Source organism: Gasterosteus aculeatus, chromosome 12 (assembly GCF_964276395.1).
Source record: "Gasterosteus aculeatus chromosome 12, fGasAcu3.hap1.1, whole genome shotgun sequence".
NCBI classification, from domain to species: domain Eukaryota; kingdom Metazoa; phylum Chordata; class Actinopteri; order Perciformes; family Gasterosteidae; genus Gasterosteus; species Gasterosteus aculeatus.
Window position 1 is genome coordinate 18,897,754 of NC_135700.1, and position 22,251 is coordinate 18,920,004.

A 22,251-nucleotide genomic window follows, 5' to 3' on the forward strand; every position below is an offset into this window, starting at 1 on the left:
ATGGGAGTTCCACCCCCCCCCCCCCCCCCCCCCCCCCGAAACAACAGCGGAGCTTACGGCTGGCCAGACAGACCGAGCCGTCTCCTCTGTGGGGGTTGTTGAGGAAAATGTGGGGGTTGAGCTTTGGTTTCGTAACGCCACCCTTGCTAATGAAACCTACGACGCCAGCTTCTCTTAACCTTACCGCACAAAGCCAATCACACTGTCCTAAACCCTTGTGCGACGACAGCTGAACAGATGACGCCTGTGCCCGAGGCCTATGGGAGCTTGTGTCCCGCAAACGCTCGAGTTTATAAAGAGAGTGAGTCGTAAATGGCATGTGAGTAATCCCTGCAGTATGCCGTCTCCATTTCTAGGGGCTTTAAAGGGCTCATTGGCCACATTAGACAGGGCTTTGGTCTGTCCATCTTTATTGTGGACACAACATTGACAATCTTTCCAACTCCCATCTGGGACTGGGGACCTCCATTGTCTACGCACTCCCTGTCCCACCCCAGTGCAGGGTTCTGGGCGGGGTCTGTCAGGGACAACACAAAAGAAATGTCACCACTCCTAGAATGAAATGCCTGCCAACGGTAGTCCCTCTCCTCCTTTTTCTCGGTCTCTATGCGTGTCCACAGGGGTGCAACTGGTAGCTGACATCACTGGCGGGGGTCATCCCCGGCCGGGCACAGCTTCAACGTCAGGTCTCTGGCCTGTGCTGGCCCCCGGTGACCCTTGGTTTTGATGACAGACTGGGCCCTCTTTGTGAAGCATCGCCCCGTCCAGGTGAGGACAAGAGAGGAAGACAATGGCAGGAAACATAAAGCCGATGAAGGGTGTGAGACGGCCCTGGGGGTCATGGGTCGAGCCGGACAGCTGAGTGATGAGTGCAGCTGTGGACACGTGGACCTCCTTCTCTGTTCCGCGGCCCTGCTTGCCATGTCAGCTGATGTCGCCTTTGTGGGAGGATAAAGACCTCAGTAACTCTCAACAAGTCGGAAAAAAGTAATAAACACAGGCGACAGATGTACTATGCCACCGATTCAGAATGTACAGCTGTTATGGGGACACCCTGGCCTGTGTGGTGTGGGTCAAGTCCTTGTCCTTTCAAAGGGTGACAGAAATTGATTTAGATAATAAAAAAGCCATTAGCCTGTGATAAAAAAATGAAATGGTTGTCATTTTAATTTGAAAATTTCTGTTGCTAAAATAATGCAAAATTCGAAACTACATTGAAATAAATTGAACTAGAGGCTCTCTTGTAGATGCATACTTTAAACTGTACTTCCATCATTAAAAAAAATAAATACAAATTGTTGCATAGAAAAGCCTTTACATAAGTTTACTGACAACAAACAAATGAAATAGTATTAGTATTTTAAACCTTGAATTACGGCCCATTAAACAAAGCACGCCTACATTTCCCCAAACTACAGCGACTCACTCATCCTGAGCTGTTCCCGATGTCAAAGGTCAACGGCTGCCTACTCTCCTACCGGCCCACACTGAGCGATGGGAGGACAGGCTTTGCCAAGTCATGCACAAACCCTGCTCCGGGTCATAAACACCTCCGCCTGTCTCCCCTCTTCTTTTTCTCCTCCGCAGAGGTGAGTCGGCTTTGCACCCTGTTAATGTTTCACTGCAGGCCTGCTTGCTTCCACACTGGCTGCAAGCCGCAGAAGCGAGGGGGCGAGTGAAAGAGGGGTGGTAAAGGACGAGAGTGGATAAAAGAGCAGGAAGAAAAAGCCATAGAGGGGGCCAGATGGGCACCTTCACAGTCCATTTATCAAACCCAATGTGGCCCTCCCCTCCCCTCCCCGCTGCTCCCATGTCCTAAACCCCCATGTAATTCTGTAATGATTTTCATTATCATATAATGACCTTACAAAGCCTACAGCAGTTTGCATGGTCAGTACAAAACTCGCAGCTGTTCCCTTCAGTGTTTTGCTCGCCGGCTGTGACAAACCACTTTTACGTTTTTGTTTTTTTTTTCCTGTTGGTCGGAGCGTTAACCTCAAGGCGCCGCGGGGTCAGCGCGAGGTCGCCTCGTACCACACTGTAAGCGCACATTCAAGATGGCATCCCAAAACTAAACTCGATGGATTTTTCTGTGTACGTATACCTCCGGTGAGTCACACGGTGTTTTCTTCGTGAACAGTATTTGCGCAGGTGATAAAGAAAAAAGCCTAGTAACTCTGTTAGTTACTGAATCTCTATACTTCTGGCGCCACTGGGATGCGTCATTTTCTTTCCTAATATGTTCCCCGGCGCTGGTGCCTTGGCTCGCCAACCCCTGCACTTCCTGAGTGGCACACTAAACTGCTCTCCCACAGTACAGTCACCCACCCACGTAATAATCCATCTATTTCCAGGGCGCTCACGGGGCATTTACCAAAGGGACATGGAGGCCAGCATCTATCAAAGAATTCGCCATGTGCATCGGGAAAACCCAGTTACCAGAAAAGCTCATAAGAATAAAAAAGCTCTCATAACTTGGTTGGCTCAGAGGGAATGAATGGACTGCTCCTGCTAGCGGGGCGAGCGGAGGCATCACTCACTCTGAGTGCCTATAAGTCACTCATGAAGAACCACTGGTCACCAGGTCCAATTTCTCTTTCTCTGCTTCTCGGCACTGCTAAAAATGCCCCGGAGGCAGAAAACGCCAGCGAGCGGGGCCCACGTTGCAGCGGGTGCTGCTTTAACTGGTGTTTAAGAAACAAAAGTCGGCGAGAACCTTAATCAATCAGCCGAGGTTGTTTATGTTTATGTGCCTCTGGCAAGAGTCATCAATCATCTGTTGTTGTTGTTTTTTTCTCTCTTCTTCTCCTTTTTTCATCCTTTTGGAAGGATTATGCACTGAATAAAAACTATGGAAACAAAAGGGAGTAGTACGATTAAAGCATGCCCGTCGCGTATTGTGTGGAAACCAAATTTGGACACCCGATATAGAGAAAGCTGCAAAAAACAAATCAGCTAATTAATTTCAGGAGTCCGTTTGTGGTGAGCGCTTGGTGAAAAGATTTAAATAGATCTGACTGAGGTGAACTGATTCCGTAACATACTGTATCCGCTGCTGAAAACAATGACTTCTCTCCAGTTTGGCTGAAAACCGCTTCTGGTTTTTTTTCAAATCTTAAATCGGTACCAGTGCGTCCCACTTAACATTGCTCACAGCCATGTGTTTAGTTTTGCGTAAATGAAATCTGTTGACAGCCACTTGACAGGATGGCCCCTGTTTTTTTTTGTTTTTGTAAGTGGGGGCAATGGGGGTTAGGGAGAGACATTTACTGTGTTCAAAGGGGAGAGGTGGTGTATCAGGAGCAGCTGGAGTTCAAACACATTGTGTGGGACGCTCGCCCTCCTCTAAGACTAATCTAATCAGTCTCTCACTGCTGATGGAGTAAACGTCTGTCTGCTCGCCGACAAGGACGGAGCGTTTCCTGCCCTGGTTTGTGATACGCGTTGTCAGGACCTCAGGGTGGACGGAGCCCAGTCTCGGGGTCAGACGTGGCTAAGAGGTGGTATCGTTGCATTGTGGGTGGTGAGGGGGAACCGGGACCGTGGGTGGGTGGGGTGACGTGGTTTCTAGCTTTCAGCACCTGCAGCTGGAATGCACTTTCGGAGCGGGCCCTCCGTCCGAGTAGTGAGGCCGCGGGCGTCGACGCGGCGGAGCAAGGTGTGTGGAAACAGCCTGTTTACAAGGCTCATCTGGACGGGGCAGAGCGGAGGGTCAACCGAGGGGGGGGGCGACTCAAAACACAGAGCAGCAACACTGCATCGATGTTTCAAAAGAAAAAAACATCGCTTTCAGGAATTTCCAGTCTGTGGATTCTGCCCCGGGCAGTTCTGCTTCCTTCAGGCTCTGAATCACGTCTGGTCCAAAGTGTGTGTATATTTGTGTGTGTGTGTGACACTGAGGTCAAAACCATTGATAGAGACAATAAGCAGTGAACACGCATGTGGATGCGAATCTAGTATATACATGCATGTCATTGTTTGTGTGTGTCCTTACTAGTGCTGAGGGGGAGAGTGACTGAGACAATGAACAGCTAAAATAACACTGTGTGTGTGTGTGTGTGTGTGTGTGTGTGTGAGGCCCTGCTTTATCTGAATGAATGACCAGTGTTCTAATCCTTGAGCTCTCTGCCCTTATCTGGGAGGAAGGAAGTGACTGGGCTTATCCAAGACGCACGTGTCGCTGCGATAGCTGCTCTAGCTGCCAGACCCAAGGACCACGAACAAACGCCGACTACGCCGCTGCACATCTGCGGAATTCACATCTGCCTCTGAATCAAAGCAGGGCCGAGGCGATGATTTGTTTTTCGCTCCACGATGTGAACGCCAGTCGCCTTCAACGTGAGGCTCACACTCGCCACCACGTCCGCGGCTCCTTGTTGTGACCACTGCTGGTGGCGTCGTGGCGTGCCTCAAAGTTTTGTCCGAGTTTTAGGGAACGGCTGAATATTTGCCTCTGTTGCTCGTTGGTAACGATACTCATGTTTATTCACAGCCCGGGTGTCGACCCTCGAATCAAATGTTTTCACATGAGTTATTTAGTGTTTGTGAGCCGTTTGTAGGCCAACCGTTTCAGTTAGTTAGTCATTAACTCGAATAATATTCAAATAAGTTTTAATTAGTGTCACGAACAACATGTTCTTGCTGCAGTTTTGGACTGTTTAATTGTAATCTTTTTTTTTTGTTGCAATTTCGAGCACGCAACATTCATTTTATGACCTTGTTTTGGGGATATCAAGGCTACAGAAGTAGAATCATTGAGTTTCCCCGGCAGCCCACTGCCAAATGTATGAATACAACATTACCTTTTAAATATTAAGCAGAAAAGCGAATTCCCCAAATGAGTTTGGAGTGATTTTCTTATTTGTGTGTGATGGCGTTCCCGTTCCAAAGATGAGACAGTGCTCGTACCTTACCTGTCTCACACATCTGTCACAGATGTATTTTTCAAGGACCCGTGGAAAGAACAAAGTGGGCGGTACATTGTGTTACCTGTCTCTCCACGTCTGTCTTTGCTGCTGTCTGTCTATCAAGGCAGACAGGAGGATGTCTGCCATGTCCCTCCTTCCCTCTACTTCGTGACCCTCCTCTTCTTCCTCCACTGCGTCCAGGAAGAGCAAAGTCTGCAGGGAAAAAGTGCAATAAAAGTATGACCTTTTAAAAAAAAAAAGTCCAAAAAAACTTTCCACATAGAATATTGTCTTTTTCAAACAGCACCTACAATGACATTGGTTGGTTTTCCATCCTTGAGCAAGACAATTATTTAGTACAACTTAAAGTTCCCTAAATAATAAACTCCATGGAATTAAGTTCTAACTACTTGAAGCCATTCCCTCCATCATCGAGCTTCCTCGCTATAGAAACGACACCGCTCTCTGAGCCAAAACTCCATTATAACGTCCCTGGGACGGCGACATACAGTAAGTCTAGTATAAGTCAGTTTCACATCAGAGGACGGGCAAATTACACCCAATATTAGAGTGTGAGTCAATTAATCACGTCCTGCACAGCACAGTGTAATGTGTGAGTATCCCCCTGTTGAACATGAATTACAGGCCGGCTTAAAGTGTGACGTGGCACATCAATGCTAATCTGAGACATCCTGGCAAACCAAGTCCTCCGCAGCCTCTAAGCTGGTTGAGAGGGAGTCAACTGAAAAAGGATCTGGCAGCCCAAATTAAATGCAGCGCTGTCAGGCGCACTCAAATCCTCCTTTCTCCCTCTTCTTTTCTACCCTTCACAGACTCTCTCCGTCTCTGAATATCCTTAAATGTCTCCCCCCCCCCCCTCCTCTCGCTCCCGGACTGAGAAGTGATGGATCTGTAACTCTGACTGACTCTGACGCCTTGTTAAGAACAGTCTCTTCCTGTCACATCCACCAGTAAAGCGCGTTCATTTCTTCCCATTAATAGTCGCTCGCTTCCCCCGTCATCCAACCCGCTTTTCAAAAAAAAAAAAAAAAAAGGGAACCCTTCATTTCCTCCACCTCTCCCTCCTTTTTAATCCGTTTCTGACAATCTACCTGTCCGTCTTAATTCGTGTGAAGATGGGTTTGATTGTCTGTGTGTGTGTTTCCAAGGGAAAGGCGTCTGATTTGCGGGCAGAGTAATATGCTTACTTCCTCCACACCGCACAGGACAGGTGTCAAAACACGTGGCGCTGTGTGACTGATTACACCAGACTGGAAGGAGACACCAAAGATTACGGTGACCAGGAGGAAGCCGGGCCGGCTGTACTCCCTGTGGAAATTGTACTTTTCGGTTTGGATCAAACCCCCGTCTCCCTGGGATGAGTGTCAGGACAAGAAAGTGCCACAAAGTGCATTCAGACTGTATCACCATCTCAGCCGGTAGAAATCACATTTCCAAGCTCGCTTTTTTGGCACAGTTCAAGTGTGTCGAGCTCAGCGCTGATGAGCTGATGTGAATTGTAGTTGACGGTAACTTGCTCGGACATGATCCGTTCTTTGCAAAGCTGGACGTGGAGGCAGAATGAGTAGTCGGGTGGGGGGGGGACTACTGTAAACTGAATATTTCATAAACTTTTAAAGGGTGCACCAATTAGAAATGTTGATGTAATCATAACAGTATAGCAGCAAATATTTTAAAAAGATACGGTGGCAACAATGGCTACCCAACTGTGTACATTAATCCGTGGTGTCCTGTTTACGTAGTTGGGCCGGCCCGCCTGCATTTCCGTGCACGCGAGACCCTCTGTCGTGACCTCCACGTGACGGCGCTGCCCGGCAGTCACACTGAGGTCAACGTCGACGCCGGCGTGGCTTCCCGTGCCCCTCAGGTTAAACATGTTCGCTCTGTCACCGCCTTTTTGGGCTGTTCGCACCATTAGCTGCTAGCCGCCGGCTAGTCTCCATGTTAAGTGCCGTATTGAGCACCTTTTCAACTGAGTCCCTCATATTTGTACATCATGACTGCCCGATTAATTGACGGTCAAAAGTGAGTCCCAAAAATAAACCACCAGCTTCCATTAAACACGTTAAACCACTCCTGCTTCAAGAGAGTGCGTGTGCGTTTGTGTTAGCCCATTCTAATGAAATGTGTGTGTGTGTGTGTGTGTGTGTCCCTATGGTCTTTTGTTCAGAAGACCCATTGCTGAGAGAGGACATCAGGTTTAGCCACAGGCTGATCCTGAGGCCATTTAGACACCCCACTGGTTGTTTACTGGTCGAGCCCTGCCTCAGTCGGCCACGGCGAGACCACAGGCCTTCATCTCCTGGCCCGCGTTAGCACCAATCATCCCCCTCTTTCCTTCTATTTACCCCGCGATGACAGTAGCTATCCTCAGCCTCCATCTCCCTCCAGCCTGATGCTGACCACACATGTCCCCCCCACCCCCCCCCCCCCCCTGACCCGGCCCTCATCGCGAGGTGAACAAGAGGACAAGAAGGATGCGGGTACCTCCGTCCCCGGTCCCCAGATCCCAAACTCAACCCTGTCTACTGCCCAACCGATAGGCATAAACATTTCCGGCCCGTTTGCAGCAGCAGGGTAGGCAAACAAACACGCAGGCAGACTGAGGTTATTTTGTGGTTGTAGGGAAGCTGGAGTGATGATAGTGTTCCAAGCGAAGGCTGGCTGGAGGGTAGCCTGGGGCGGCTCACTAACACCTCGAGCCAGGGCTGTATCTTAACAGCAACAAGCATCTGTCTACTCCATCACGTAACAACGCGTCACTCATTCTCCTCAGAACGACAGAATGGGAAGATTGTTTGTTGCTACACGTGTGCAATAAGGTTTATGTCGGTTAAAAACTCACGTGATGAGTCAAAAGTGTTTAAAAAAAAAGAAGAAAAGCACGTAGAGCTGAAGGTATATGCTGCGTCAAACAGAGCTTCTAGATAAAAAAAAAAAAAACTGTTAACACCCCCAGGATATGTACAAGCTGACTTTCAGGGGACCCATAGCAGCCTTAAGCTCGCTGAAACGCGTTACATCGGCTGACCATAAACGCTTCAAAAGCATGAAATTGACTTCCCCTTTAAACTATTTTAGACATAGAATAAACCATGCAAATGATGGGAGGTTACCTAAGAAGGGCGGTGGTAAACAAAATCACGAGTAAATCCCCTTTATATTCCCCATATTCGGGCTTGTGGCTGGTGTTATTTATATTTACTATAGCTGCCAGTCTCTATATGTGAGACAACCTTGGCACCTGTCTCCCGGCCACTTCCCTGTGTGACAGGTCCGGCAACAGGCCATTAGACCTGACTGTCTCTCCGTGTGAGGACAATCATTTCTGAGGACATTGAATTTCAGTAATACCATGTGTATGTGTATTATATATCAACTATATACTATATTACTGCATTTCACACAGTCGTTGGAATGGCGACTGCACTAAAAAAGTGGGTTAACTGTCCAGCAGGGCGTCGGCCTGGTCACCTGCACAATGACGGAGCGAACGCCCCCGAATTTGTGCAACACATCTAATACTTCTGTCTTCTACTGTTATTCCTCAATGTTTTAACCTTTTTTATTTTTCTCACAATCTTCCAACAATCCAGCGACCTCTGCCACACATCTGATTTCACAGGAGTGGGAGTGGGAGTTTGGCAGACTCCATTTCCCTCTCTCCCCTCTAATACGTGAAACCAATATCACTTTGACCGCTGGTGGAAAAAGGCATCAGGCACCTTGCTCGGGGTAATGGATAGCTTCTGCTCACTGATATAAACAACTTGGGAGCTGTGATCCTGCCAGGACCGGTTCTAGTCTGGACAAGGGATCCGTGTGTTTTTTGCCGCATGCCTCTGTTGAGTTACTTTCCTCTTGGGGGGGACTCTCCACCGGTGGAAAAATTATATTAGCCCAGGAAGAAATAAGACCAGACCACATTCACTTTTCTGTGACATCACACTTGAAGTCATGAAAAATAGAGTCTGTGTGTGTGTGTGTGTGTGTGTGTGTGTGGCTGTTTCCCTGCCGTCTGCCTGCGGTCACATGATTACAGAAGGTTGAAAATTGAAGCATATCTGAAACAAAATTTGTTCAGTTTCCATCACGTGAGATGGGTTGATGAGACGTGTCTGTCTGCGTGTGTGTAGGGGCGTGGCGAAGGGTGTCAACATTGCTGGTCAGGGTTGACTTCAAGACTTTGAAGCCTCGCAACCCTTGATTTTATCAAAGTAAAGAGTAAAGGAAATGAGGGAAGACAGGTCTATGAAAATGTTCACTCAGAGAGGATTCTTGTCTTTTCTTTGTATGAAGGTTTTTTCCTTTTTTGATTTATCAGTGCAATTTTGAGCAGTTCTCCAAAGCAAAACCTGCAGAGCACTGACTTTCAAAGAGGTTTGTTGGACTAGTAACTTTGCACTTAGAGAGATTTTTGAAGGATTTTGACTTGTAAAGTCGACTGCAATAACGTCTACTTTTATGTTGCCTACAATCAGTGGTTTCTTTTACCTTCTAACAACGGGTGTAAATAATGTTCAGGATCTTATTATAGGATTCAATGAACAATGCATTCAAATTTAACTATGACCTCAGTAATAAACTTCGTAAAGATACATTTCATGTAAGGGCTGTTGTATTCGATTGCATTAGATACGAGTTCCCCAAAAAAGCGTCACTGTAAATGAGTATTGAAACCGATCCCTAACATCTAGATTTTGACATTTCTAAAACGCCTCAAAAAAACTTTATTAAAAGTCATTTTGGATGTATTTCCTAAAAAACAAGATACTTCAAATTCATTAGACGAGCATAAAGAGTCCCCTAATTTGACTGTGCGCGTTAATGTGTTTTTGCAATCTCCGTGGTGATAGAAACCAACACCCTTCTGCCCCATTGACCCTCGCGGGGTCGCGGGCACCATCAATTATGTCAGCTAGTAAAATGGGCTTTGCTACACACAGCAGATTATATGGAGTGTAAAACATTAGAAAAATGTGTCTGAAACACCAGAGCAGCATGTTTGAAGTGACAAAGGGTTGGGGTGGGGTGGGGGGGTTAGAGACACTCCCAAAAAGGAACGACCCCTGACAAGTGATTTTGTTTGAAGGCATTGTAACACACTCAAGTGGGCAGGGATGCTTTCTATGGCCCCGACGGCACTCCGTCTTCTTGGCCGAATGCGGGCGGGATGGACGGACATATGCTTTCCACGGGGTCAAATGAAGCAGAACTCACTGGCTTTTGTGACGCTCCCTTTTGGTGGCCAGAAGAAAAGGCAAATCTGTTGTCGGCTCGTAGTCCAACGGGCACCACAAATATCGCATAAAAACCCACCGGGCTGTTTCTTGCGGGGCTTTTGTCTCCGCTTGATGATAAGGAGTGTGGCTCCAGTTGGCCTTAATGGCTAAACCACATAGTTCTTGGCTTGAATAAGCTGTCCAGCAGCCTGGGACAGGACACACACACACTTGTGCAAACTCCTCACTGGCCTGGCAAGAATGCGTCATCCATCCATCACAAGAAAGCTTCGAGAGGCGCTTTGACTAATTCGGGACAATGAAGATGGAGCTGGACAGAGATGTTTGCGATGAGCGTGACACTCAAGCACCTTCTGCTGGGTTAAAACCCTCTTACTCTCTTTCACCATATGAAAGCCGGGTCTAGATTCTAGCTAGATAGCAGATTGTGATCGGCACCTCACTCTGCTGCCAGTAAAAAGCTTTTTGCTGACTGGAGCCAAAGTCCTGGAGTTACAGTGTAACACACACTGCAGCATAATTCAGGTCTTAAAAAAATGCTAAACCAATAAAAATGGTTTTCCGTCCATCCAGACTCGCATACAGGTTGTTTTGGGGCAGGAGGGGGGGTTGTAACTAATGTCTGCAGGGGCTGAAATGCACCACTAACAAAGTTTTGATTGCAGCGTAGTGATTCTTCAATGTTTGAGACAGAACTAAAGAGGCCCTCTTATGCGTCTAGTCTGGCATCAACTGTGAATTACATTGAAAAAGACTAAAGTAGAACAGATTAGGATCTGTACGTTGCCGACCATAAATATACTTTAGGAACAGTATCAGCATAAACATTTGGATTTTCACGAGATGAAGCGACAGTTCACCCGATAATGTTGAGTTTTTCCATTTTTCTTTTCATTTGTGCCATTTAGTTCCATAATATTCAACAGAAAGCAGATATCTCTGGGGACGATACGTTTTTATAAGATTTTGCTCAATTCAAAACTCAAAAGTAATTTCATTTGCATCATTGTACCTTAATTCACAGCACTAACCATTATGTGACAACAAACAGAAGTCTGTTTCATCAGCTCAGTTGTGTTTGGACTTGCAGCTTCGTTGTCTCAAACAATTCTCTCCACACTTTGCGGCTATACAGTAATAGACAATGGCACACACCATGAGGCAGTTACATATAACTGGATTATGGACTCACATTCTCTATAAGACGCTGTCTACTTCAATCTAGCTAAAAACTCACAGACACTGCTCTTTTTTTTACATTTAATGTTCAACACAAACCTTACAACTATGCAGTATATTGATGTAATTAGTTAAAAGAAATGAAAAGAAAATACATGACATCATGTAGCTAATTATTGCAATTAATCAAAAATCTATATTACTTTGTATCTTGGCATCGTTAAGCTGTCTAGTTCCAACTGTGTTTTGTGACTTTTATGTCATCGTTTGTATTCCAGGTTTAATCTTTTGACAAAATAGACATTAATTACTATGCTGTTCAGCTGCCAACTCTTGCTGTAAGTGTTGGGTGTTGAAACTCTTGATCAGTACTTGAACAAAGCCCCCCAAGGACTTTACAATCAATACGTACTTTGAAATGCATTACCATACTGAAAAAAAGAAATCAAGACTTACTTCCTGTTTCAATTCCCAACACTGAAAGGGAACCGCCACGACTGCTCGCAGGAAAATATATTTAAAGCGAGCCCATCTACCTGAAACTAGCAGCAGCAATGTTTAGTACAAACATCGAAGCGGTCCTTTGAATTTAAAGAATGCATTTTGCATTTTGGTCAACCTCTTCTGCTCCGAGGGGTGTGATAATGCACTGCTAAGATATACAGTAAATAAACATAAATCAAAAATTAAATATTTATAGCAGGTTAATAATAATAATAATAATTTTGTAAATGCAGTTATGTCTGCAGGATTTCATATTATGTAAATAATAATACATTTCCTTTAAAAAAGAGAGAAAATGCACAATGAACAAAATAAAATTTGAATGAAAGCATTATTAAAAAAATGTCAATATATCACGACAGTATTGTTGAATTCCATTAGGACCCGATGATCATACAGGAAAAGCCTGCTGTCATGCTCATCAATAAAAAAAGGATTATGTTAGTTCCTAAAGTTTTTCTTAATACAGCTGTTTCTCCACGTGTTCACACAGTGAACCACCCCCCACTATTGCGCTGTTTGTGTACGCGTATGTGGGAGGGCTTCCCGCCGAGGGAGGCAGCTAAAAGGTGTTTATGGGACTCTTAGCCAGGAGAGGATTCCGACCCTGCAGCTCTCGCCCAAATAAAAGAGCCATTTATTACATCCAACGTGACCCTCTCATTACACACAAATAGGAATTAATGAGCGCTATATCGGGCGCTCCCAGCGGAGCGGGGCGGGGCCCGCTAAAGGACTGGCGTTAATTACATTGTCCTACATCTCTCCCATTTAACACCGCCAACATCAGATCGCTCCATCTGAAGACGCGAGCGTGGAAGGGATCCACGACCTGGAAGGGTGGCGCACGTGGTGCGCAGCTCGACGGCAGGGTGACCAGTTCACGACTTCACCAGTGTAACAATGCAGAAATGATGACGTACTCGTTAGAAGTGTTTAAAGCCAAAACATCAACTCTCCAATAGTGCTCTAGTGTGAAGGTCTTGTTGGATCTAAGCAGAGAAAACTGGCAGGTTAAAGTACATCTGATAGGATTGATGGTCGAAACTACAAAAACAGACCTTGGGTTGTAGAAAAGAAGAAAAAAAAGAAAAGATTTTCCTTTCATGCTTCACATGGGAGAAGCTGCTTCAACAGAAAACACACATCTCAGGTTTGATCTCTGTTGGGTTACCCTCTTTCTACTGTACATGCCGTGTTTTGAAAGGTGACAGACAGAAAAAAAAAGGCATTAAACTTCCCAGAATGCTCCGAGGGTTTGTACTTCCTCCTGTCTGTGCTCACATCCCCTTAAAGCATCTACAGCATCAGCTTTTTGTCTCCTTCTGGCACACTCTGAGCCAAACTTAAGTCTTTTACTTTCTCTCTCTCTCTCTCTCTCTCTCCCTTCATCGTCTGCAAACGGAACAGTCCATCCCTTCTCCTCCTCCTCCTCCTCCTCCTCGCTGCTCCACCTCCGACGAAATGATACGATTCATCATCAGCAAATGTTTTCCTGCATTTCTCTCACGCAACTTGAGTGGGATCCCTCCGTTCTCTGCACCTCTTTTCGCAGAAGGCTTCGTGTACTCTGTGTGTGTCTGTGTGTGAGTAGGAATTAGCGAGGTGCCGATGTATTACAGTACGTGGCGAGTATGTTGCTGTACTAGATGCCACAAAGCGGAGTAAGGATTATATTTTCATTGCTTTGAAAGGCCGTACAACTACAGCTTGGTCAAAAAGATGAAAACTTTTGTTTGTTGTTATTAAAATTTAAAAATGTATATTTACTTTGCGATTTTTGTGTGTAATTACGGCAGAAAAAGTGGTTGCATTCAGCCTCTCCGTTTCCGTAGAAAAAGACGCTATGTTTGTTTATTGTTCACTTTGAGGCTCAATAGGTCGGTTGGGCTGATTGTGTATAACCTACTGTTTTGATATGCGTGGTAGATCCTTTGAGACTGTGGCTGTTATTACAGATAAATGCTAAATGAATTTGAGGTGACATGCTGGATAAACAATAGTACGAGTATCAACAGGACATGACGAGTTCACATTAAAACTCTGCGCACCACACCTGAACGTGTGTGTTGCTATCTCAGAATGCGGTGGATCCATCCAAGCAACACGACAAGCGCTGACCACGCATTGAATAAGATCAATATTCCACTAAAACGGCATCAATTGAACAAGATTCAACGTTATTTTCCGTCTGCCTTTGGTGACAAATCAGTGGGTTTTCTTGTGTCGGCGGTAATTTATTTCACTCCACTCCTTTGACACGATTGCCGGCGCGAGTAAACAATCACACCCGGATCAAAGTAGCGGGATGATGATGGCGTATCAGGAGTCGGTTAGTGGCGAGGTCTCCAGTCAGCTGGAAGTGGGGCGGGCTTCACTCCGAGATGCTCTGAAACCTCCCTTTCATCTTTTCTCACCCTTTCTCCATCCATCCAGGCACTTTCCAACACACAAACAACACACTCCCTCCTTGGGCCGACATCTCGGCCAGTATGACACGGGGAAAAAGCCGAGGCCCGCGGCCCCCCACCGCCGCCATCCGCACTGAATGCGATTAAGCTGAGCAGTGATTAATCTGGGCTGCCCCATAATTCCTCTTTACCACTTTAATGGATGTTATCTCCCCTCCTCTGAAGGCTTATCTTGCTGATCGGGGGCCAAGGATGAAGTGAGGAAGAAGAGGAAGGAGGGGGGGGGGGGCCAGCATTTGAACTAAATCCATACAGAGGTAAGTAAATGAATAAATAAGTAAATAAGTCCGTGAATAAATAAATGCGGGGATCGAGGAAGCTGCTAAGCGGATCAGTCGCTGTAAAGTGCTCATTTGTTTTCAAAGAAGACGAGACGGGCCGCCTTCAAAGCCCGCTGATGCAGCGAAAGCGCTGTCGACATCGCCATTCACAGGCGGAGGAAATAAATGATCCAAACCGCTGTCAATAAAAGATTCCCCCACCCGCTCACGGTGAGGACGAGGCGTACTCCACACTGTTGCTGACTGTCATGTGCAAAAAGAGAAACTCATAAAACGTGGGCGTTTTCGGGCGAGCTCACCTTTCGTAAACGGTGTTGACGAGGGAAACAAAAGGCATTTGCTACATTAGCATTTTGCCCAGCAGCATGAGGTCACGGGCGGTTCAGTTCCTCCCGTTGCAAGTTTATTCAGCACAGCCACGAAACAACAAGTCGGCCCAGATCCATTGTGGGCAATGAAGGTGGGGTGACTCGGCCCACCTTAGCTCGCGGCACAATCAGCTACATCGTGTTGCCAAAAAAATATTAATTACACACATACAAAGAGCAATTATTATCGGCAGCCGTGTGTGCACGTCTCTTTGTGCACATTTGAATAGGCCTCAAAAGGTAGAACATCAAAATAAAACAAAGCAATACCGTCCAATTTAAACTTCAATTAAACTGCACGGACACAACTATGCAAGCTAGTAGGTGCGTTTGCTGCCACGCCAACGTCCTTCCCCGTCCGTGTCCATCTACATTTAACAAATGCGCCCGTGAGACGTCGGCGGAGGAGCGACGGGGTCAAATCAGCTCGCGGCTCTTGTCCCCCCCCCCCTCCGCTCGGGCTTACAGCGATGTGGCAGTGAGATTCGGTCACAGACGAACCTCTGTGGGGATTCCATTCACTACGAGTGTACACCTTGCAGGTACAAAGCTGCCGGCTGCACAGGCTCCAGGTAACATAAACGCTCCCTTCAAGCCACCGGCGTATCTGCCCATGAAAATTCTCTAAAGGGGTTTAAGCATTTACGCAGAACACTATCAGGCGCTGCCGAAAATTCAGCTTACCCTGTTGAATGGGGGACTTCAAAGAGAATTGCAAACACCTTTTCGCAGCGCTCCATTTTCTCCCCCTCGCTCTGTCTCTTCCTGCTTCTTTTCATTTTATATTTCCAAACACAAGCTGCCGCCTGATGTAAAAAAAGTATTATCAGCCGTATATTTCCTCTTTAAATGAATAATAACAATAATCTTTGAGTAATTTCTTTTTTCACACAGCGGCGTCTAAATAGGGCCAAGCAAGCGAGCTAATATTGAGCCGCGGGTAAACAAGGCTGTGCAATAATGAGTGTGTGGATTAGGCCTTTGGTCTATGTTGTGCGATAAGGAGAAACAGCTGCTACTACCCAGGTAACGGCACGTCTGGACTGTCAATGAAGGATAAACTGCGGTGCCGCTGCACATTTACCTTTTGCCTTCACACTGCAAAAAACATATAAAGACACAGAGACGCCGACGCATAGAAAAATACCCACATGCGTACTGCATGTGTGCGTAAAACCACAAAGAACTGGAGTATAATCAATGTATAAGCCTATTTGCCGAGCAGAGAGCTTGAAATGCAAGACAGTGTGATGCATAAACACAGTGTGATTTAATGTAAGAGATAATAAAGGGCTTCATAATGAGCAATATAAAAGGGTCTTTAACCACTTTACAGCTTAGTTCACACTTGTGATGAATCTGGCTTCCATGTGTGCATATAAAGTGGGTGTAAAACTCGAGTAAAATGGCGAGCGAGAGAGAAAGAAGGACTGCTGGTAAACATCTGCAACACGACTCAGCTGTGGCCTCTGGCTCACCGAACGTGCCGCCTTCTTCCTTTGCTGCAGGACCAGCGCCGGCGAGCTCTCCAAATAATGCATTACCAAAAATTGCTCCCTGAAATTATTTACGGTGGAACGCACTACAGAAACCATAACATTTATAATGTTTTACAAAGCCATCAAATAAGTGGAGAGGGGATTAATTGCCCCGGCCCGACCTTAGAATAATTATTTTGAGCGGTGCAACTCTAAACTCCAATGAAATTGATACACTTTGATAATTAGATTCCTGGCACTGACCCGCTGAAGTCAATAAAGGTTATTAAGGCCAATTGCTGTCTAAACGCATTACGGGCGGGGGTAAACTGTCCATCGGAGGCCCCTGCTACTCCAGCGCCAATATGATAATCCATTCTCCGTCCTGGGGGTTTCTTCCCCCAGCGCCTGTGTCTCCACTCTGCCATACAAAACCAGATTGGATTCGCTTAACCTTTCCAGGACTTTGATCAAATGAGCTCACACAGCAATAACATTTACATTGACCCCCCCCCCTCACCTCTCCTCCCCACAACCGTGTCTCTCCCTACAGCTCGCTGCCGCTGTCCCCCCCCCCTCGACCACTCCTCAGCACCGACCCTGCGAGCGCCAGGTCAATAACCTAATCAGCTATCGATGGCGACCGGGCCGGGCTGCGTATTATCGCGGTGCGAACCTCGCCCGCCGGCCCAGATTGTTTCCGAGGGCAGTTATTAGAGTGAGGGGGGGGGGATACGGTCACTAAGCGCATCCGTGCACATTCAACCCGCACATGCATGCCAGCAAAAGTCGGCGTCCATTACAAATGGGAGGAGGGAAATTGTGTCACACAATGAGAAGAAAGAGGAGAGAAAGTGGATGTTTGCGTGTGTGTGTGTGTGTGTGTGAGCATGCGTGACCAAACAGGGAGTGACAGGCCGGGTGAATGGCGTAGAGGAAGACGTGGCCGCGATACCACTTCCTGTTTTGTACATCTTGAAGTATACAAATGTATTCAGCTGAGTGGATCCCATTTATTATGAAAGTAGATTAATTTCCTTGATGTGCGTTGAAAAGATTTCCATCTACGCGGCTCGTTCTCCTGTCAAATGAGGGAGAAAGTGTGAGAAAGAGGCCGCGCCGCGGCGAGATAGCGGGAGCAAGAGAGGGGAAAAAAAAAACAAGGGAAAGAAAGAACATAGAGAGAGAGAGAGAGAGAGAGAGAGAGACGGAGAGCAACGGAAATCTCTTTGCTTCCGAGGTGGCTTTTGAAGTTGTGAGATGAGCAGCCACAGAAGTCAGGAAAGTGACAAATTAGGGAAAAAGCTGTACTGTGCGAGCAGAGCTGCTAAATCAATTAAAGTCATGCCAAGTGCATACATTAACATCAATGGCACACACACACACACACACACACACACACACACACACACACACACACACACACACACACACAAACACACGCACACGACAGAGAAAAAAAGGGGGAGATGTGCTCATGTGCTCGTCGCTGTCGCTTCTCCCCCACAGTGAAAAGAGGAAAGATTAAAAAAAAAAAAAAATGCCACACCGGCATTTAATATATTCTGCATGAAGCCAAGACTCTCTGTCTATTGTCAGTCAGACGGAAGCCATTCATTGTTGCTAGTTTTAGAAAATGTCACTGTTGTGTGATAGCGGAGTCCTGAGGGGACGTGGAGCTGCGAGCGAGGCGGGTCAGAACACACTTTAGCACCCTGCATCACAAGGGAGTGCAAAAGAGATTTTTGTTTTTTTACTCCAAAAACAACCTTTACCTTATATACACTAACCCCCCCGGCCCCCCCCGGCCCCACACCGTTGCACACAAATAATACATTTGCTGTACATCCTCATACCTCCACTTGAAGTTGAGGAGCAGCACGTCTCTTTGTTTCCATCAGGAAACAGAAAAGAGACGAGAAAGCAAGTGGACTTTTTTTTTTTTGGAGGGGGGGTGGTGGCCTTTATATATTTATGTATTTTATCAAAATGTCATTCAAATAGAAGGATAAGCATTTGCATGACAACAGGGCGCGGAGCAGAGAAGGAGCCCCAGGGACAGAGACAGTATCCATAAACAGGCGCCGGTGCCCCCATATTGCAATATTCTTCATACAGACTAACAAGCGCATACGTGGCCCAGCGCATCCCACAACACCGCGTGCTAAATATGACAATAAAGAGAGGGAGTTTGGCTGTTTGTATTGCTATTTTAGCAGGACAAAACAATAGGCTGATTTATTGCTACAGCAGAGAGTATAAAACAACACGGTGTCAATTTATAAACCCTATTTAAAGAGACTTATATTTGTTATTCTAAAATACCCATGGTGATATTGGATTTGACAAAAATAATGCTGTATTAAAATAAACTGCAGGCAAGAACAGAAAAACTCCTAAATAAATAAACAGCAAACAGCATCTGCCTCCAGTCGGTCACTCGCATTTCACTAAATTACGCTCTACTGTCAATTTCCAGACTCCAAATGTGAAATATATGCAATAAAGGAACGTAGAGGGAACGCACATAATCTAAATAACTCAAAGTAATTTAGGGGAATGTGTTTTAATCTTGCTGCAGAAAAGCCACAGCTTTCAAAACCTCTAACAGGAAAATCTATAAGTCACATCCATAGAGTGCTTTTCATCAGCATATCAGAGGTCGATGCATGTATGTAAATATTGCCTGCGAGAGCAATAATGTTGTCTTTCATCACAATAGTGAGAGACTACATTTATGCTTTCAGCGCTGTATTATTTTTTTTGCCAACGTTCAATATGCATCTCTGCAGGAGACATACCTGGTTCTGTTTGATCTGACACGAGATCAAACTGTCTACTATTGTTCAAATCAGAGTAACTTGAGATTTGAAAAAATCTAAAATATACAACCAGTCATTTAAAAATATGTATTAACATTTTAAAAAGATTTTATTTACTTAGTGTCGCATATTTTATTTGCTGTATTTTACGTTTCTGCAGCATGTCAAAAACTCCACATGAAACGGGAACACGGAGGATGTGCTTTTCTCGCCCATTAAGAGGGTCTGAGACGGCACGAGAGGGAGAGAGACCTCACATTTCACGGATGCCCTTTTCTAACTACAGGTCCAAATCACACACTTCATCTGGGAAGGTGGAGCTCCAGATGAGTTTAGCCCCTGTCTACTACCCCCCACCTACCCCCCCCCATACCCACCCTCTGCCAGGCTGTTGGACTAAGTGAGAAAGAGGGAGCGCAGGAGAGAGAGAGAGAGAGAGACTACGGCTGCAGCCGAACGGCGTCGGCGAGCACCGCGGCTCTCCTCCAGCTCCTGCCTTTATCCCCGCCCGAGCATTAGATGTGATTACTGCTCAGCGCTCCACACTGACAGAGACAGAGAGCTCCCACAGACAGCAGGAGAGGGCGAGCGGCATAAAGAGACACGCAGAAGGAGAAAGAGAGAGAGAGAGATGGAGCAGAGAGGGAAAGAGGAGCGCCGATGCTGCTGCTGCTACGGTGATACAAGAGTGCCCCCTGCTGCTTCTGCTGTCTGGGTATTAAACACGCGCACGTGCAGGAACACACACGCTCTTTGAAATCTAGCTATGAGAGACCGACTGCAAAAGAATGAGGGGGGGGCTGCAAAACCAAGCATGTATAGGTGTGATTTTGTGAGCTGCATAACTACATTGCTGTGCGTCGGTGTGTGTGTGTCCTTCACATTTCTATTGTATGCAGCTGTGACTAAGGTAACTTAATTACGAGTCTGACATTGCTAAGTGATTCCTTTACAGTGGTGTCTAACTAATAGCTGCGTGCCCACGTTCCTCTCTAATAAAACTTCTGTGAAGCTGCAATTTAACACATGACACATCCTTAATAACGCAGCGTGGTGAGAAGTTAAGACAATCCATCATGTCATTTTAAACACACCCTCCCGTGTGAGGAGCTTTATTGGACAACAGATCACTTGTGTAGTTTGTATAAGAAGCACAAGCGCAGGCATGTTAAGCATTTACAAAGCTGAGAAGCCTTATTAGGAAATGACAGAGTGCCCGGGCAGGAACAGCTCGCATTCTGGGGCATGGTAGAAAAAGTGGTTTCATTACACTACCCTACTTTGTGTTGAAATCTATTCATCTCATAAAGAGATATTTCATATTTATCTACATCACAAATTTGATTTTGTATATAAAAAAAGTGCCATTTTTCAGTTTTTCATTTATTATCTTCTGAAAGGAACAGTGAAGCCATGTTGAGTAAAGCTGCGAGGTGGAGAGACCCCACCGGCTCCAGAGCAGCCGTGTGTCCCAGCGGCCTTACCATCGTCTCCGTGAGCTTCCAGTCCTTCTCCAGCTGCTCCATCGGTCCGGTCCACCAGCTGCAGAAGCGGGCGAAGCGCTGGCCCTGAAACCAGTACTGTCTCAGCCACTCAAACTCCACCTGCAGCAACACACACACACACACACACACACACACAAAATAAATTCTTAGGTTTAATTAAATGACTCATGGCTATTGTCACTACTCCTCAATTAAAACATTTAACATCGGAGCACAAACATTTTTATATATCACTGTACATTGTGAAATAATGATATAAAACAAACTTTCAACTGCGATTGTTTAACACACAAAAGGGGAAAGAAATACAAAAATACATTGACAATTTCTTTATGAACAAAATATATGTATTAATAAAATATTTTATTGTGTATCTTGATATGGAAAATAATTTTGTTTGTAAAAATGAACACTTAATAACAATATTTTAAAACAATACATTTGATAAAAAAAACTGAATGAATAAATATTACAGTAGAAATAAATAAAAATAAATAAAAGGAATTCCGGCATGAGGTAATTCCATTTGCCCGTTTAAACGTATTGACTTCAAGAATAGTTTATATGAAAGGAAACAAACATTGTTTGAGCAAACAGGACAAACATCGGTCATCTCTGTGTGGAGAATAACTCAAAACACCCGGACACTCTACGGACTGTCTGTTGACCCACATCGTCAGCACACCTGAAAACTCCGCCCTCCTCCTTCCCTCCTTCCCCTCCGACTCCCTCGCTCCGTCTGGAGATGACAGTCGCGGCTGCCGAGCCTCTCCTCCGCTGGGAGTGTTTTTTGTTTCCTGCTCTTTTGAAGTGCTGATTTAAAGCTCGCAAGGATGCTCCACGTAGCCGGGTGTAGCCCGTTTCTATTTCTAAGTGCGTCTTTCCATGTGCATTTGTGTGTTTGTACCTGTACGTGCCGCGGTGTGCATCTACATCGGCCTGTGAGTGGCTTTGTTAATGTCTCTGCATACAATTGCGAATGTGAGTGTCAAAGATTGCCCCAACGTAAACGCGAGACGCCCCCCCCAAGCCCCCCAAAGCGTCCTACAAAGCCTCATCCACCCAAAACAACAATGCGCTCTATTTTGGCACCGACAACTGTACAACACAAGAAGTCGTCGCACGCAAAGGAGTCTCATATCAGAGAGTTCTATTGTTGCATTCCTGAAAACTATTTAGGTCATTGTTCTTTCAACAGCGCATTATCCAATGTGTACAACAGACAAACCGCTTCAGCGCTGCTAACCCATAAGCAGGGGCGTCCAGGTTTATGCAGGGAAACTCTACCCCTGAAAAGTCTCCAATCAAAACGGTTATTGTGAACCAGTAATCCCCTTTCATCCAATGCTGTCTCTGACAGACTATGCCTGTATATAACTAATGCACGACAAGTTTGGTAGGGCTGTAAAAAGATGTGACGATTGCAAAATCTAGCATTGGAACAAACGAGGACGCATGGTCCAGATAGAGGA

At 45.8% G+C, this 22,251-nt stretch overlaps 1 protein-coding gene across 1 annotated transcript in view; it reads right to left on the reverse strand.

The window, feature by feature from the left end:
* fto (FTO alpha-ketoglutarate dependent dioxygenase) overlaps positions 1-22,251 on the reverse strand; it is a 104,378-nt gene that overhangs the window by 52,411 nt on the left and 29,716 nt on the right. Inside the window, exons 7-8 of the mRNA XM_040160310.2 lie at positions 20,759-20,878; positions 4,990-5,120 (exon numbers count right to left, since the gene is read on the reverse strand). Coding sequence (XP_040016244.2) covers positions 4,990-5,120; positions 20,759-20,878 — 251 coding nt within the window. The remainder of the gene's footprint in view (positions 1-4,989; positions 5,121-20,758; positions 20,879-22,251) is intronic.